This window comes from Epinephelus fuscoguttatus, linkage group LG16 (assembly GCF_011397635.1).
Source record: "Epinephelus fuscoguttatus linkage group LG16, E.fuscoguttatus.final_Chr_v1".
NCBI classification, from domain to species: domain Eukaryota; kingdom Metazoa; phylum Chordata; class Actinopteri; order Perciformes; family Serranidae; genus Epinephelus; species Epinephelus fuscoguttatus.
Window position 1 is genome coordinate 37,832,521 of NC_064767.1, and position 16,053 is coordinate 37,848,573.

Here is a 16,053-nt window from a genome sequence, read left to right on the forward strand (position 1 = left end):
TCTAGATTATGTAGTTTATGTAGAAAAAGAATATCATTTTGTTCTAGATAGCTACTGACTTTTTGTTTTTTAATTGAAAGAAAAAAGAAAACCATGACATAGGTGGGTTTGCCTTTTTGAGGACATACAGTATATAGCAAATGGCACCATTTTTAAATTGACAGTATTCTTTTTTTATCATATATCTTTAAACACAGGTATATTTCCATGGTGGCAATCTGAATAACTTGGAAGGGCCCACTCTCTCTACGGGCCCCTCCACCCCAGGGGCCCCCGTGCAGCCGCACTGCCTGCACTGTTTGTATTTATACCCCTGAGTAGGTGTCAGTTGGCATGCTCCCAGTTTGGAGAAGCAGGCTGGAGTCTGACACAGAAGCTAAGGAATGTGCTGCTGTGGATAGGAGTCAGCAGCAAAACATATTTTAGCTACCTAAAAAAGTCCCACCCAAACAAAAAATCAGTGCCAATTTAAGTGTACACTATGTTTAAAATAATTTCGCTGCTGTATCTTTCCCTCAGACAGTGATTTCTGATGGGAAACTGAAGCTGTTATTTTTTTTCTTTCTTCAAAGCCAGAATGGTTAGTTCGGATTCATCAAAATCACACTGATCGTGGCAGCGATAGACCAGCAGCTCTCATGTTCAGAGAATCAAAATTACTGCTTGTGTCGATGGAGTCTGGTGGCTTTGAAGAGAGCATTGATGGGGAACTGAAGCCATTAACAGCTTCCCCGTTGAAACAAGCTGTCTGACAGAAAGGTAAATCAGTGAGAATACGCTCAATATACAGTAGCGTACACTTAATCTGTTATAAATCTTTTTAGGTGGAACTTCATTTTTACATTTTGTTGCTGACCCCATCTACAGCAGTACACTGATTAGCTTCCGTTGTAGAACTCCTGCTGCTGCTCAGAACTGGGGGTATACCTACAGACATATACTGTAGGTAATACATTGACTATGGATAAGTACCCCATACAACCCCACTTCAAAAAATCTGAACCATCCCTTTAACACAACTTCATTGTGACAGTCATTTGAAGTTCTGTCTGCTAAATGCAAACCCCATCAAATACAGTATACTGTATACTATGAGTGTGTGAGTACTGTCCATTGAAATTGTGCCCTCTCTCAGGCAGACTACAGTGACCATGTGCAGAGAGACCTGCTGGACGCTCTGCTGAGAGCCAAACACAGCGCTGAGAACAACAACACAGCAGAGATCGGTGCAGAGTCTGTGGGCCTCAGTGATGACCACCTCCTCATGACTGTGGGTGACATCTTTGGAGCCGGTGTGGAAACCACCACCACCGTGCTCAAATGGGCTGTCATCTACCTCATCCATCACCCACAGGTAAGGCTGAAGCAACAGGAGTGTGCACGAGAGTTGGGGGGTTTGCCTTGAGTGTAAAAAGTTTTTTTTCCCTCCCTGATACTTTGTCTGTTTGGATGATAGGATGATCTTGCTATATTGTACTTAAACTTCTGCGACCCTGCATCCTCCTCATATGAGCACATTACATTTTGGGTTTGCTCCACCTTACACTTAAGTTTGCTTAATTTAGACCTGTTGTCCTCCTTCATGGACACTTTTATGTGCCATCCAGTGGTAGCAAAAGCGCAATACACTAATCCATGTTAAAACAAGATAGTAGCCATCTCTGCCAAGTCCATCTACAACCGATCCTGACACAAAAGTGGACAAGGTGCAAAACCTGATCAAATTTTATAGCTGAAACTTATTTGTGCTAAATAATGTTTGTAGTTTGATATGGCATTCAAATTTGACCAACTTTAGCAATAGTAACAGGCTAAGACCCTGTTAATTATGAAGGACTCGTTTGAGGACATTGGGACTTTATCATTGTATTGTGGCAGCATTTCTCAGAGGCAGATTAGGTGTGACAGACTCTTCTGTGTATTCCGTGTAGTGTTAATTCTGTTGACGAAAACTATGGTGAAAATTCTTCCGTCAACGACCTTTTTTCCATGACAAAAACGAGACGGTGATGAGCTAAAAATAGATCTTGAAAATAAAAACTAATTCAACAGTATATAATCAGCTGTGTGTGTTAGCTGCTGAACAGCAGTGGAGCAAGCAGCCACCGGCCTCTGGACTCCACAGCTGATCCCAGCAGGACTCCACTCAGACCAGGACTTGATAAAGTTTCTGGTTTGATGCTGTTTGACAGACAGGTAGGAGGCTCAGTTATGTGTGTGAGTATAGCTGTGCTGTAACTGAACAGACTGAACTCAGATCGGTTTTCTCTGACACAGATGAAAGTTTAGTTTTTAATTACCAACTCTGTGAGAGGACAAGAGTTTAAACCTCCAGATCAACATGTTGCAGATTATGAAAGAATTCATGCTTTAATTAAGTTATTTTCCTGCTTCTTAACAGTGAGATGGATGAGTCAGAGTTTACAATGAATCTGGGTACAAATCCTAGTTGTCTCGGATTAGTTATTTGTGGTGTCAAAGTTTTTAAGCATAAAAAGAGAGATGTTGAGCTTTTTAAATGATGATCAGTAAGTGTGTGCTCGTAAATCACCCCATAAACCTGTCAAAACTGCTGGAGAAATGACAGTTTGTAAGTGTGTAAAAATTGTTTGTAGTGGTAGAAAAAAAATGTCTAAATAAAATTTTTATACAACCTGTCACCTTGATTCTAATTTCTGATACATGAATTAGTCTTACTGGATTAGTTTAATGATTAAAAAAACCTAGAAAACATAATGACTAAAAGTAATCACTAAAATATAATGAATGAAGCATTTTGAGTTTACGACAACTAAAATTGGACTTAAACTAAAAATGACTAAAATTAATAATCATTTTTGTCTCAAGAGTAATTCAAAAATAGCTGTCAAAATAAACAACGACAGAGTTATAACACAGACAATTCACAAGGCTTTATGGTTATTATTATTTGCAATTTTACTTTTGCACAGTCATGTTCAGGCATTGAAATTAGCAGTTTTGAACCATTTCAGACTTGAACGGTGACCATAACCCACAGAGTATAAACTATTGAACAAATCTTGCATCATTTGTAATTTTATTTTTGCACAACAAATTTCAGGCATTGAAATAAACTGTTTTGTACTTTATCAAACACTTGTGGCTATTGAAAATAAAGCCAACTTCCCTCTATGAGGACATAATTTTTTTCAATTTCATCATTTTGTACTTCTTTACTAAAATCTAGAGACGCCAATGTGAGGTGCCTTGAGCTGCAGTTCCTCAGAAATCCACTAGATGCTACACTGACTGTTGAAATGAGGAGAAAAGTTTTTTGTTGTGCTCTGACCAGTTAAGTTCCTTCTGCTTATGCAAGTCTTGGTAATGGTTTTTGGAACAGTATTTTTTTTAACCACGTGACCTTTAATGACAGATATTTCAGTCTGTCACAGTCAGCAGTTGTGGCTGCCTTCCCTTATTGCTGAATTACAATTTTTCAGAGCCCAGTGACTGATGAAAAACATGATGTACGATCAGTCTGAATTAAAGTCATGTCTTCAGAAGCCTGTGGCTGATGTCACAGATGCTACATCCTCAACAGCGTTACCACAACATGTCTATGAAAGTCTAGTTATCAGTGACTACAGTGAAAGAAGCCACCATTGCCTCATCAGTAAAATCAGAAGACCACACAGTCTGCTCTAAAAGTGCAGCTTATAAGGGAAAGACATCTTCAGGGAACACTCACTTTTGTGAATATGAAGTATGAAGTGTGAAGTTCAGTCCTGATAGATGAATGTAAGGCACAGAACCACAATGCCAACGTGAACCTTTGTTACATGCCATACCCCTCCAATTTGTCCACTATCCCATTAAGATTGAAAATGTGAAAAAGTGATATTTCTAAAAAGTGTGTAATTTATCCAAATCCAATGAGTAAGAATGAAAAAACTATGACTCGTGTGAATGTGATTCTGTGAAAGCTTTTCAAAGAACATTGATATTTCTGACTCTGTGTGTGAGTGTGTGTTCAGGTGCAGAGGCGTATCCAGGAGGAGCTAGACAGTAAGGTTGGGGGGGACCGGAACCCGCAGCTCAGTGACAGAGGCAGTCTGCCCTACCTGGAGGCCACCATCAGGGAGGTATTACGGATCCGCCCTGTGGCCCCTCTGCTCATCCCCCATGTGGCCCTCAGTGACACCAGGTACACTCAACACATTAACTGTTATCCACTTCACACAGGAGGATGAAAACAATGCAGCTGATCTACACAATCAATACAGCACCATGTCATACTGACTGGTATAACATAACTTCAATGATTCTGGAGAATTTTGCTCACGATTTTATCTTCACAAAGACATTTGTTTTATGCACAACCATGCCACACTGTTCTTCTCTGTCTCTGTGTTTCTCTGTAGCATCGGGGATTTCACAGTGAGAAAAGGAACTCGAGTCATCATCAACCTGTGGTCTCTGCACCATGATGAGAAGGAGTGGAAAAACCCTGAGCTCTTTGACCCTGGTGAGAGGAAAGAGCTCTGCAATGTGCCATATTTTATCCTGGAAAATGATGCACTGAAATATAATTTCACCTAAAAAGCCTTTTTTCACATGTCTGCTCGCGAAAATCTGCCTTCGACAGATCATATAAAGGGATAGTTCTGATGTTTTTTAAGAGGGGTTGTATGGGGTCATCCATAGACAGTATATTACATACAGTAGATGTATTACATACAGTAGATGTCAGTTGGCACGCCCCCAATTTGGAGAAGCAGGCTGGAGTCTGACATCGAAAGCTGAGCAATCTACTGATGTGGATGGGGGGTCAGCAAAAAACAAACAAACAAAAAAAATAAACAGATTAAAGCCATTAAAAAAGCCCTAAAAAAATCAATATCAGTTTAAGTGTAAACTATATTGAGGATATTTTCGGTGCTTTACCTTGATGTCAGACAGTGATTTCCAACTGGATAATGAAGCTATTATATCATTCTTCAAAGCCAGGCTTCACTGAGAAAACAGTGATAAAGCATTACCAAAAACAGGAGCTGCTGGTCAACCACTGCCTCAAACTGTTAGTTAGTTAGTTAGTGTTATTGTGTGGCACTGGCGTTTTAAAGGTTTAGTTTAGATTCACCAAAGTCACACAATAATACGAACTAACTTATTGAAGCCATGGTAGACCAGCATTTCATGTGCTGAGCAAGCCAGAATGACTGTTTTTGTCAATGAAGTCTGGTGCCTTTCACCAGCGCACAGATGGGTAACTGACACTCTCAAAGGCTTCTCAGTCAGAACAGGCTGTCTAAGGGAAAAATAAAGTGGTAAAAATACTCTTAGTATTGCATAAACTTAAACTGATATTGATTTTTTTAGGGGACTAAAATATGTTTTGTTGCTGACCCCCATCCACAGCAGGACATTGCTTAGCGTCTATGTCAGACTCCAGCCTGCTTCTCCTAACTGAGGGCGTGCAAACTGGCATCTGCTGTGGATAATACAGTAATACAGACTATGGATTCCTTATTCCACCCCATACAACCCCACTGCAAAAAATCCGAACTATCCCTAGATGTCAGTTTTTTACTGAACTCAACAAAGAACTGGATTAATGATGATACAAACGAATAAGCAATCCTTCTTATTGTTATCAAGAAGACAGGATGTAGAACGTGAACATCAACTGTCCATTGGCTATTATCCATGTCAGCCAGTTTAATTACACTGGGATTTATGATCTAATTGCAGCAAAAACATATTTGAATCCTGAGAAAATCTAAACTCTGGGCAACATGCGCAATATGTTGAGGGACAAACCAAGCTGGCAGATGAGGAGTAGAAGCATTTACCCTCCATTCCCATTCCTTTAAACTCTCTTTCGTCAAAGTTTATATATTATATTTATAAATGTAAATATACACATTTATCTCTCTGACTTTTTGCAACATCATCACCAAGCAACTGAATATATCTGAACTCCAAAGGAAATGGCATCTAAACCTGCAAAGCAGAGCAAAAGGGACCCAATATCTAAGACTGATATAGCCACTAGCAACATTAGCAAGGCCACGCTAACCACCTTGCTAGAGAGTCATAAGGTGGATTTATGCTCAGAATTTAAGACCATCTCTGTCCTTGAATCTAAGATTGACCTGGTGCAATCGACCTCATCTGATCACGGGAAGCATATTGCGTCGTTGGAGTCTAACGCAGACTTGGTCAGTGAATGGCTGCTTTCTTTAAAGACTATGTGTGCAGAGTTAGCCTCCAGCAATGTTAGGCTCAAGGCCAAAGCAGTGTACCTGGAGGTCCCTAGCTGCCACAGCAGCATCCCCATCATTGGACTCCCAGGGTCGATCGAGGGCCCTTGACCAACCACCTTCGTCTCCACACTGCTACCCCAGCTTCTGAGGAAGCAATATGTTAAGGAATTATGAAATCTAGTGAAAAGTGCTTGGCGATCAATAGTCCACCAAATTGAGAATGGATTTCCATTTTTGGTGCTCACAGCTTTAATATATAACAATCAGCAGTAACTGCAATGTGTCTTTCCCTTAAGATTGTTGCTGCTGGGAATAATTCAAACCTCACCTCATGGGCATGTTGTTTCTGGATCTACAAGCTGTTGTTGTTCGAATTCCATTCACCTTCTTTATGTTGGGATAGGCCTCAATTTTATTAGTCTCAAATACTGGACTAAAAAAAACAAAAAGAGAGGCTAGATCTCTTTTTGAAATTTAGATGAACTGACCCTTTAACATCGCTCTGGTGCTCAGTTACTCTCCAATGGAACTTAGGGTTCTTAGGGATTGTTTGTTATTAATGAGGGAGAAAGGGGTGGTGCAAAAAGGGGGGCATGTCAAATAATTATTTAAGCACTGGGGAGGGACTAGTGGTTTTTTTTGTTTTGTTTTGGTTTTTTTTGCTTTGGGAAGGGATATTCAACTTAATATACAACAGAGCTGTACGTCTCACATATAATGTATCCTAAAATAAACTGTTTGCATGAGCTAACCAGCATGCACAACAAGAGTGTAAAACAAAGACTTTTTCCAACTCCAGGATTTCATCTTCAGCTTTTAACTTTTTACTTTCAAACCTCATAGAGTCACTCATAGAGCTAATGACTAATTTATGGTGGAGAGAGGGTCATACATTTTCCACTAGTCACTCAGGGGGGCTCAAGGAAAAATATTTGTAGCTTTAGGAAAGGTGACCCCCCCCCAAAAAAACAAAAAAAACAGAAACGAGCAGTCCCAATGTTTTACATCAGTTGAACCCTGACTGTGAGTCTTGTAGTTTTGCTTGTGTGTGTTGGTTCTGATCCCAAGTCATTTTTCTGCAGGTCGGTTCTTGAACACTGAAGGAACAGGTCTGATCATCCCATCACCCAGCTACCTGCCGTTTGGTGCTGGGATCAGGGTGTGCCTGGGTGAGGCCTTGGCCAAGATGGAGCTCTTCCTCTTCTTGTCGTGGATCCTACAGCGCTTCACCCTCTCTGTCCCACCTGGCCACCCTCTGCCCAGTCTGGAGGGCAAGTTTGGTGTGGTCCTCCAGCCAGCCAAATACAAGGTGAATGCCGTGCCTAGACCAGGCTGGGAGAGAAACAAGTGCCAGGCATGTTGAGACTGGCTGCATGGTCTCAACAACACTGGCTCACATTTGTGACCTGAGAGTCTGTGGGTTTTTTTCAGATAGCCAAGCATACATGATGCAGGCAGATGATCAAAGATGTAGCAGTGAAGTGGACATGTGACAACATCTCTTTATGTGCATGACATCTATTATTATTATTATTATTATTATATCTTCACAATTAAGGGCGTCACAATATACTGGTATTGATGATAATGGGGATATTTGAAAATGAAATACTGATATCATGTTAATAATGTACTAATATACACCGAGTAGCCACAACATTAAAACCACTGACAGGTGAAGTGAGTAACATTGATTATCTTATTGCGATGCAATGTTCTGCCTGGAAACCTCGTCACCTGCCTCTTGACACATACCATCCAGCTGAACATCACTGCAGACCAAATATACCCCCTCATGGTAACAGCAGTCCCTGATGACTCCTTGTGGCTCATTGGTTTATATGATTACATTGTGTATATAATCCAGTGCCTCTTACATAATTTCCATTTAGTTACAATCTTGCTTTGTCGCACTCCCTAGCACCATCTGGTTTCCTTTTCACTGTCCATTAAGTGTAATTGCTCTTTTTGTACGCTTTTGTACAGTTCTGGTTACAGATCCTCTCTCCATCTCCCTCATATTTTTAGTGTAATTATTTGCCAAATAAACGAGATTAATATACAAATAAACAGTTTGAGATTAATCTGACAGAAAGCATCATTCTTATTTTTTTAATTTGTTCATTGTTGTTTGCGTTGTTGTTTTTTAAATTTTCCATAGATATCCTGATGATATTGCTAGGGTGACCATATTTGATTTCCAAAAAAGAGGACACTCAGCCGGCCACGACATAGCCTACTTAAATGATAGTCACAGTTTACTCAAAGATGCCTTATAATTTTTATATATATAAAATTTATATATGGATAGAAAATTCAGTTATATTACAAAATAATATCTCAAAGACAGAAATTCAGATAGGCCCCTATAGGGGACACATACACACACTAGAGTGTGGCGATCCGAGCCCAACAGTACCCGACGGGTCGGCCGGGTTTGGTCAGAAATGTATAAATTGTATTCGGGCTCGGGTCGGATTCGGTCAGCTTTCAGTGAAAATGTAGTGTACATACTGAACATAACACACACACACACACACACACACACACACACACACATTGGCTGTTTGTTTCTACCTCTCTCCTTGCTGGAAGTCTCGGACCTCCAGCCGCCCGCCTCCGCCTTGATTAAACGCTGAAAATAAAATAAAAGAGGGAGACAGGTTTTTCCTATTTTATCTTATTTTGTTTTATTTCTCCCTCTCCTCTCGCTGGAAGCGTCGGACCTCCTGCCTCCCGCTCCCGTCTCAAACACGGAGGTCTCCCTCTCCGCAGCTGAGCACCCACGGCGCACGCCCGGCCTGTTAAATAGCCTGTAACCACTGTGTGACACAAACTCAGTGCTTTGGTCATTAAATAATGTCGGGCTCGGTTCGGGTTCGGACAGAAATATGCAGCCCGTGCCGCACTCTAACACACACACACACGCACACACACACACACAAACACAAGGAAAACCGGACACTATCATCAGTTTATAAAACCCCCCCGGACGCCCCGGACGGGAAGTGAAAAGTGGACATGTCCGGGCAAAAGAGGACGTTTGGTCAGCCTAAATGTTATCGTGAACTCTTTTGGCCACGATAGTAGTGAGAATCCGATATTGTGCCTGCCCTACTCACAATGTAATGCCTGGTTCACACTACACAGTATCAGCCCGCTTCTAGCCCAACGCAGTGACGTACGGTGTCGGCATGGCTCGTGCATGACAATCAGTGTTATCTGTCCTTTCATCTCGTGCAGTGTGTCATAGTAGACGACAACCAGTGCCGAGTCCTGGACGCCTCGAACAGTTCTTCTGCCTTTCTGATGCTTTAATAGACTTATTCCTGGTTCAGGCAGCTACTGAAGAATGTTATAATTTAGGTCGGCTGCTTCCCTTCCAAGTCTTCGTTTACCGTTATAATTCATGTTAATAATGCAGATTTCGGTCCCCTTTTGATATACTCTAAGTGATCAGAGACTTTATTATTTCTTTATTTGTTCTTAATTAATACTTAACTTTGTCGCTTTCTTTTGTTTCTCTTAATGCCAGGGGTCTAAGACAGAATTGTAAACGCAAAGCACTTTTTCTATTTGCCAAACATCTTAATACTGACTTTTGTTACTTTCAAGAGAGCCATTCAACAACTGCAGAGCACAATTTCTGGAAATCACAATGGGGTAATGATATCTGGTTTTCTCACGGCACAGAGCACTCCGCTGGAGTCAGCACTCTTTAAAACTTTTTCAGTGGATCTGTTCTACATTCAGATAGTGATTCTTTAGGTCACTATATTTGCCTTGTGCTTAAGTACCTTGATGCTACCTTAATTACTGTTAACATATATGGATATAACACCAAACCTGAGAATGATAAACTTCTTAATTCCATAGAGAGGCGACTTGATTTTTGGTTATCGAGATTCCCAAATTCTATCCTCTTAATTGGTGGCGATTTCAATATTGCCTTAGATAATGCTGCTGATAGATGGCCCCCAGGACAGCCCTCCTCCCTTAATTCAAATCTTAAAGCATTCATGCAGAAATTTGATGTTATAGATGTATGGAGGAGAGAAATTTCCAGATGAAAGAACCTTTTCATGGAGCAACAGGTCAGGCTCAAGACAATCTCGTATTGATTTCTGGTTATTATCCAACTTTGTTGAGAAAGATAAAATCACAGTTAATTTCCTTGCTACACCCTTAACTGATCATAGAGCAATTCATATTAATATCCAATTTTCTACTACAGACGATGCGCCACACAGATCTTCCTACTGGAAATTAAACAACTCTTTGTTAGAGCATGATACAGTTAAAACTAAAATCCGTAAATTGATTTCACATTTTTGGAACAAGGCTGAAAGCGAAAACTTGTACAGCACCAATTGGGAATTGTTCAAATTTGAATCGGGTAAATTTTTAAGACAATATGGTTCGTCAATTTCTAAATCTAAAAGAGCAGAGGAAGAAGAAGTTATAACAAAAATCACTTTATTCTTTCAAAGACCCCCTGATGAAATCTCTGAAGAGGATAGACTAAATTTTTTAGACCTTCAAAAGAAATTAGATGACATTTATCGTCGCAAGGCGGAAGGTGCATTTGTTAGATCCAGAAAGAGGTGGTTAGAAGAAGGGGAACAAAATTCAGCGTATTTTTTTAGGCTTGAAAAACTGCGCGCTAAAACCAACTCCATCCATCAATTGAATATAAATGGCACCATAACTGATAATGCTAAACTAATTTCAAACTATTGCTGTAATTTTTATAGCAACTTATACAGCTCTAAGTACAACCAAGAGCATGCCTCTTTATTTTTAGACTCAATTAAAGACTTACGAACGCTTGATACTGTGGATAAGAACCTTTGTGACACCCCTTTTACTGTAAAAGAAGTCTCTGATGCCATTGCTGCTCTTAAGAATAATAAATCGCCAGGCACTGATGGATTAACCACAGAATTTTATAAATCCTTTTCAACACATTTAGCCCCCTTTCTTCTACAGGTTTTTTTTAGAAAGTATAGGAAAAAATGCCCTTCCTCCTAGTCTCACACAAGGTCTTATAACTTTAATTCCAAAATCTAAAAAAGATGTGCTGTTTCTCAATAATTGGAGACCCATTTGTTTACTCAACAATGACTACAAAATTATTGCCCTTATTCTTGCCAAAAGAATTAAAGAGGTCTTAGACACAATAATAGATGAGACTCAGTCGGGCTTTATGAGAAATAGACACATATCTAACAATATTAGACTTGTCCTAGACATCCTTGACTATTCTGAGTTGATTTTTGATGAAAGTCTTATCCTCTTCCTCGATTTCTATAAGGCCTTCGACACGCTTGAACACCAATTCATCTTTCACTGCCTAAAGAAGTTAGGCTTTGGCGAATTTTTCTGCACGGCTATTAAGACTTTGTATGCCAATGGCAATAGCTCAATCAAAATGAAAAATGGTACGACCCCAAGATTTAACTTGAAACGAGGCATCCGCCAGGGTTGCCCCATCTCCCCTTACCTCTTCTTACTCTGTACTCAAATTCTTACAAACCATATTACTAACAGTGCTGTGCAAGGAATCTCCATAGCTGATAAAAATGTTATCATTAGCCAACTGGCGGATGACACTACTCTCTTCTTAAAAAATGCTAATCAAGTCCCTGTTGCTCTCCATGTAATTACTGATTTTTCTAAGGCCTCTGGCCTATGCCTTAATTTGCATAAATGTGAGCTATTAGCTATTAAAAACAGTAACGCAAACTCCATTTGTAATATTCCTGTCAAAGAAGAAGTCACCTATTTAGGGCTCTTGATTTCTAAAGACCAGAACCTGAGATGTAATCTGAACTTTGACCCAATCATTCAAAAAACAAAAGTTAAATTAAATCAGTTGTTGCAGAGGGACCTGTCCCTTAAAGGCAGAGTCCTTCTTACTAAAGCTGAAGGCATTTCACAGCTCACCTATGCAGCTCTCTCCATACATGTGGATAATAAAACCACCAAAAATGTTGACCGTTTACTCTTTGATTTTATCTGGAAAAATCGTACACATTATATTAAGAAGGGAGTTGTTATGAATGACTATGAACATGGGGGGCTTAACTTCCTAGATTTTGCTACTCTTAATAATACATTTAAAATAAACTGGGCTCGACACTTTCTTAAAAATCCCGCCTCAATCTGGAATTTCATTCCTCAGTACATCTTCTCTCGCTTTGGTGGTTTAAACTTTATTTTCAGTTGTAATTATAATGTAGACAAACTCCCTGTAAAATTGTCAGCTTTTCATAGGCAAGTTCTCCTATCCTGGTCCCTAATTTACAAACATAACTTCTCACCTCACAGGTACTTAATATGGAATAACAGAGACATTCTTTTCAAGAATAAATCACTTTTTATGGAAAGATGGGTTCAGAACAAAATTCTTCTGGTACGTCAGCTGTTTAATGAAGAGGGACTTTTGCTTTCCTATAGAGAATTTTTATCTAAATATGATTTTCCTGTTACTCCTAAGGAATTTGCTATAGTGTTTGACGCTATCCCCTCAGGTACTCTAATACTTTTTAGAAATCTTCCTAACCCTCTCCCCTCAGTCTCCGTACCTAATCCAATTGATTCTCATATAGGAAAAATCTGTTTTTCGACCCTTTCTCGTAATAACAATAGACATACAGTACAGGCCAAAAGTTTGGACACACCTTCTCATTCAATGCGTTTTCTTTATTTTCATGACTATTTACATTGTAGATTCTCACTGAAGGCATCAAAACTATGAATGAACACATGTGGAGTTATGTACTTAACAAAAAAAGGTGAAATAACTGAAAACATGTTTTATATTCTAGTTTCTTCAAAATAGCCACCCTTTGCTCTGATTACTGCTTTGCACACTCTTGGCATTCTCTCCATGAGCTTCAAGAGGTAGTCACCTGAAATGGTTTCCACTTCACAGGTGTGCCTTATCAGGGTTAATTAGTGGAATTTCTTGCTTTATCAATGGGGTTGGGACCATCAGTTGTGTTGTGCAGAAGTCAGGTTAATACACAGCCGACAGCCCTATTGAACAACTGTTAAAATTCATATTATGGCAAGAACCAATCAGCTAACTAAAGAAAAACGAGTGGCCATCATTACTTTAAGAAATGAAGGTCAGTCAGTCCGGAAAATTGCAAAAACTTTAAATGTGTCCCCAAGTGGAGTCGCGAAAACCATCAAGCGCTACAACGAAACTGGCACACATGAGGACCGACCCAGGAAAGGAAGACCAAGAGTCACCTCTGCTTCTGAGGATAAGTTCATCCGAGTCACCAGCCTCAGAAATCGCAAATTAACAGCAGCTCAGATCAGAGAGCAGATGAATGCCACACAGAGTTCTAGCAGCAGACCCATCTCTAGAACAACTGTTAAGAGGAGACTGCGCGAATCAGGCCTTCATGGTCAAATAGCTGCTAGGAAACCACTGCTAAGGAGAGGCAACAAGCAGAAGAGATTTGTTTGGGCCAAGAAACACAAGGAATGGACATTAGACCAGTGGAAATCTGTGCTTTGGTCTGATGAGTCCAAATTTGAGATCTTTGGTTCCAACCGCCGTGTCTTTGTGAGACGCAGAAAAGGTGAACGGATGGATTCCACATGCCTGATTCCCACTGTGAAGCATGGAGGAGGAGGTGTGATGGTGTGGGGGTGTTTTGCTGGTGACACTGTTGGGGATTTATTCAAAATTGAAGGCACACTGAACCAGCATGGCTACCACAGCATCCTGCAGCGACATGCCATCCCATCCGGTTTGCGTTTAGTTGGACGATCATTTATTTTTCAACAGGACAATGACCCCAAACACACCTCCAGGCTGTGCAAGGGCTATTTGACCAAGAAGGAGAGTGATGGAGTGCTGCGGCAGATGACCTGGCCTCCACAGTCACCGGACCTGAACCCAATCGAGATGGTTTGGGGTGAGCTGGACCGCAGAGTGAAGGCAAAGGGGCCAACAAGTGCTAAACACCTCTGGGAACTCCTTCAAGACTGTTGGAAAACCATTTCAGGTGACTACCTCTTGAAGCTCATGGAGAGAATGCCAAGAGTGTGCAAAGCAGTAATCAGAGCAAAGGGTGGCTATTTTGAAGAAACTAGAATATAAAACATGTTTTCCGTTATTTCACCTTTTTTTGTTAAGTACATAACTCCACATGTGTTCATTCATAGTTTTGATGCCTTCAGTGAGAATCTACAATGTAAATAGTCCTGAAAATAAAGAAAACTCATTGAATGAGAAGGTGTGTCCAAACTTTTGGCCTGTACTGTATATACGTGCTTTATTCCAGAAAGATGTTGTCTCTGTTCCGCATGTTATCACATATTGGAATCGTTTTGTGAATGATATTGATTGGAACAAGGTTTGGATGATTCCACACAAGTATCTCATCACCAATAAGGTGAAGGAAGTTTCCTCCAGAATTATTCATAAATACTATTCTGCAAACCACTACATGGCAAAATTCAAAAGGGACATAAATGCAGACTGTTCTTTCTGTGAGGACCACCCAGAGACTGTGTTGCACCTATTTTGGCATTGCCCTCATACAAAAAAACTTTGGAAAGATTTCAGCAGATTCATTATAGACTATGTCTCCAAAGACTTTACCTTATCTTGGGAAAATGTTGTTTTCTGTTTTTACAAGTGCTCTAAGAAAGAGGAAAAGGTTTTTTTCTTATAAACTTGTTAATAATTTTGGCTAAATTTTTTATTCACAAATGTAAATACAGCAGCAAAAAACCTAATTTTATTCATTTTCTCAAAGATGTCAAACAATACATACAGCTTATTGATAGCTCTGACAACAAAAAAGCTGTCAAGACCTTAAACATATGCTCTGCTCTAGATGTTTTTGTGTAATGTAAGGACATATGGACATATCCCCTGGCTACTCTGTTCTTGTTCACTGCTTGTATACTGTTCTTGTATACTTTACTGTGTTTTTCAATAAATCTTTTGGAAAAAAAAAAAAAAAAAAAAAGTCCTGGACGCCTCATGACTTTGCAACAGAAAGTCTAATGCCAGGTTCACACTACATGACATTTCTGTCCATTCTGACAGTCACTATGTCACATGAGGTGATTGTGGAGTCATAAATTTGTGCCATGACTTGGCTGACAGACATGACACACTACATGATGGGCCACACCAATTATCCGTAGTCGTCTTTCACAAAGTGTGTGATGTCATTGGGTTATTCTCGTCCTTTTATTATTATTATTACTATTATTTCAGTCACTGTGTCTGTTCATGTGCCAGCTGAAATGTTGTGGTAACGTAAAATAGCGCCACCATATGGCAGGAGCTACATTAGAAGTACTGTAGGCAAACACGCAAGTCACTGAATCCTCCACAAGTTCCTACAAATGTTTCACAATTAAAGCCTTTTTTTTTAAATGAAGGGATTCTCTAAACCTAAGTTAAAATGGGCTTTTAATTTGACACAGATACAGGAAATGTTGCGTTTAAAATGACAATGCGATGCATTAACTTTATCAAGGCCACTATTTTTTAATTTTCTTAATTTATGTCCGTCTTCATTATGAAGAAATAACATTGTTTGCTAGCTTGATGCTAATGGCAGTACTCAGCAACATCCCTAACTGCTCCTAAAAGAAGTGGTCCTCACTGTCAACTCTTTGTTGTTGGGTAACCGGTGCATTTGCTTGTCTACCATCTGATTATGAAAATGAGTTCCACCTTTGTAGTTCCTACTTGATGCATGTCTGTAAACTGTATGATAGTCCTGCCATTGTGAGATGAGGGGAAAAATGATTCATAATATTGCGGGCCATTCACAGGCAACAG

At 39.8% G+C, this 16,053-nt stretch overlaps 1 protein-coding gene across 1 annotated transcript in view; it reads left to right on the forward strand.

Moving 5' to 3' along the window:
* Positions 1-16,053, forward strand: part of LOC125904031 (steroid 17-alpha-hydroxylase/17,20 lyase) — a 47,292-nt gene that overhangs the window by 7,332 nt on the left and 23,907 nt on the right. The window contains exons 5-9 of the mRNA XM_049601297.1: positions 1,136-1,354; positions 3,996-4,165; positions 4,383-4,486; positions 7,310-7,536; positions 11,032-11,053. Of these exons, the coding sequence (XP_049457254.1) occupies positions 1,136-1,354; positions 3,996-4,165; positions 4,383-4,486; positions 7,310-7,536; positions 11,032-11,053 (742 nt within the window). The remainder of the gene's footprint in view (positions 1-1,135; positions 1,355-3,995; positions 4,166-4,382; positions 4,487-7,309; positions 7,537-11,031; positions 11,054-16,053) is intronic.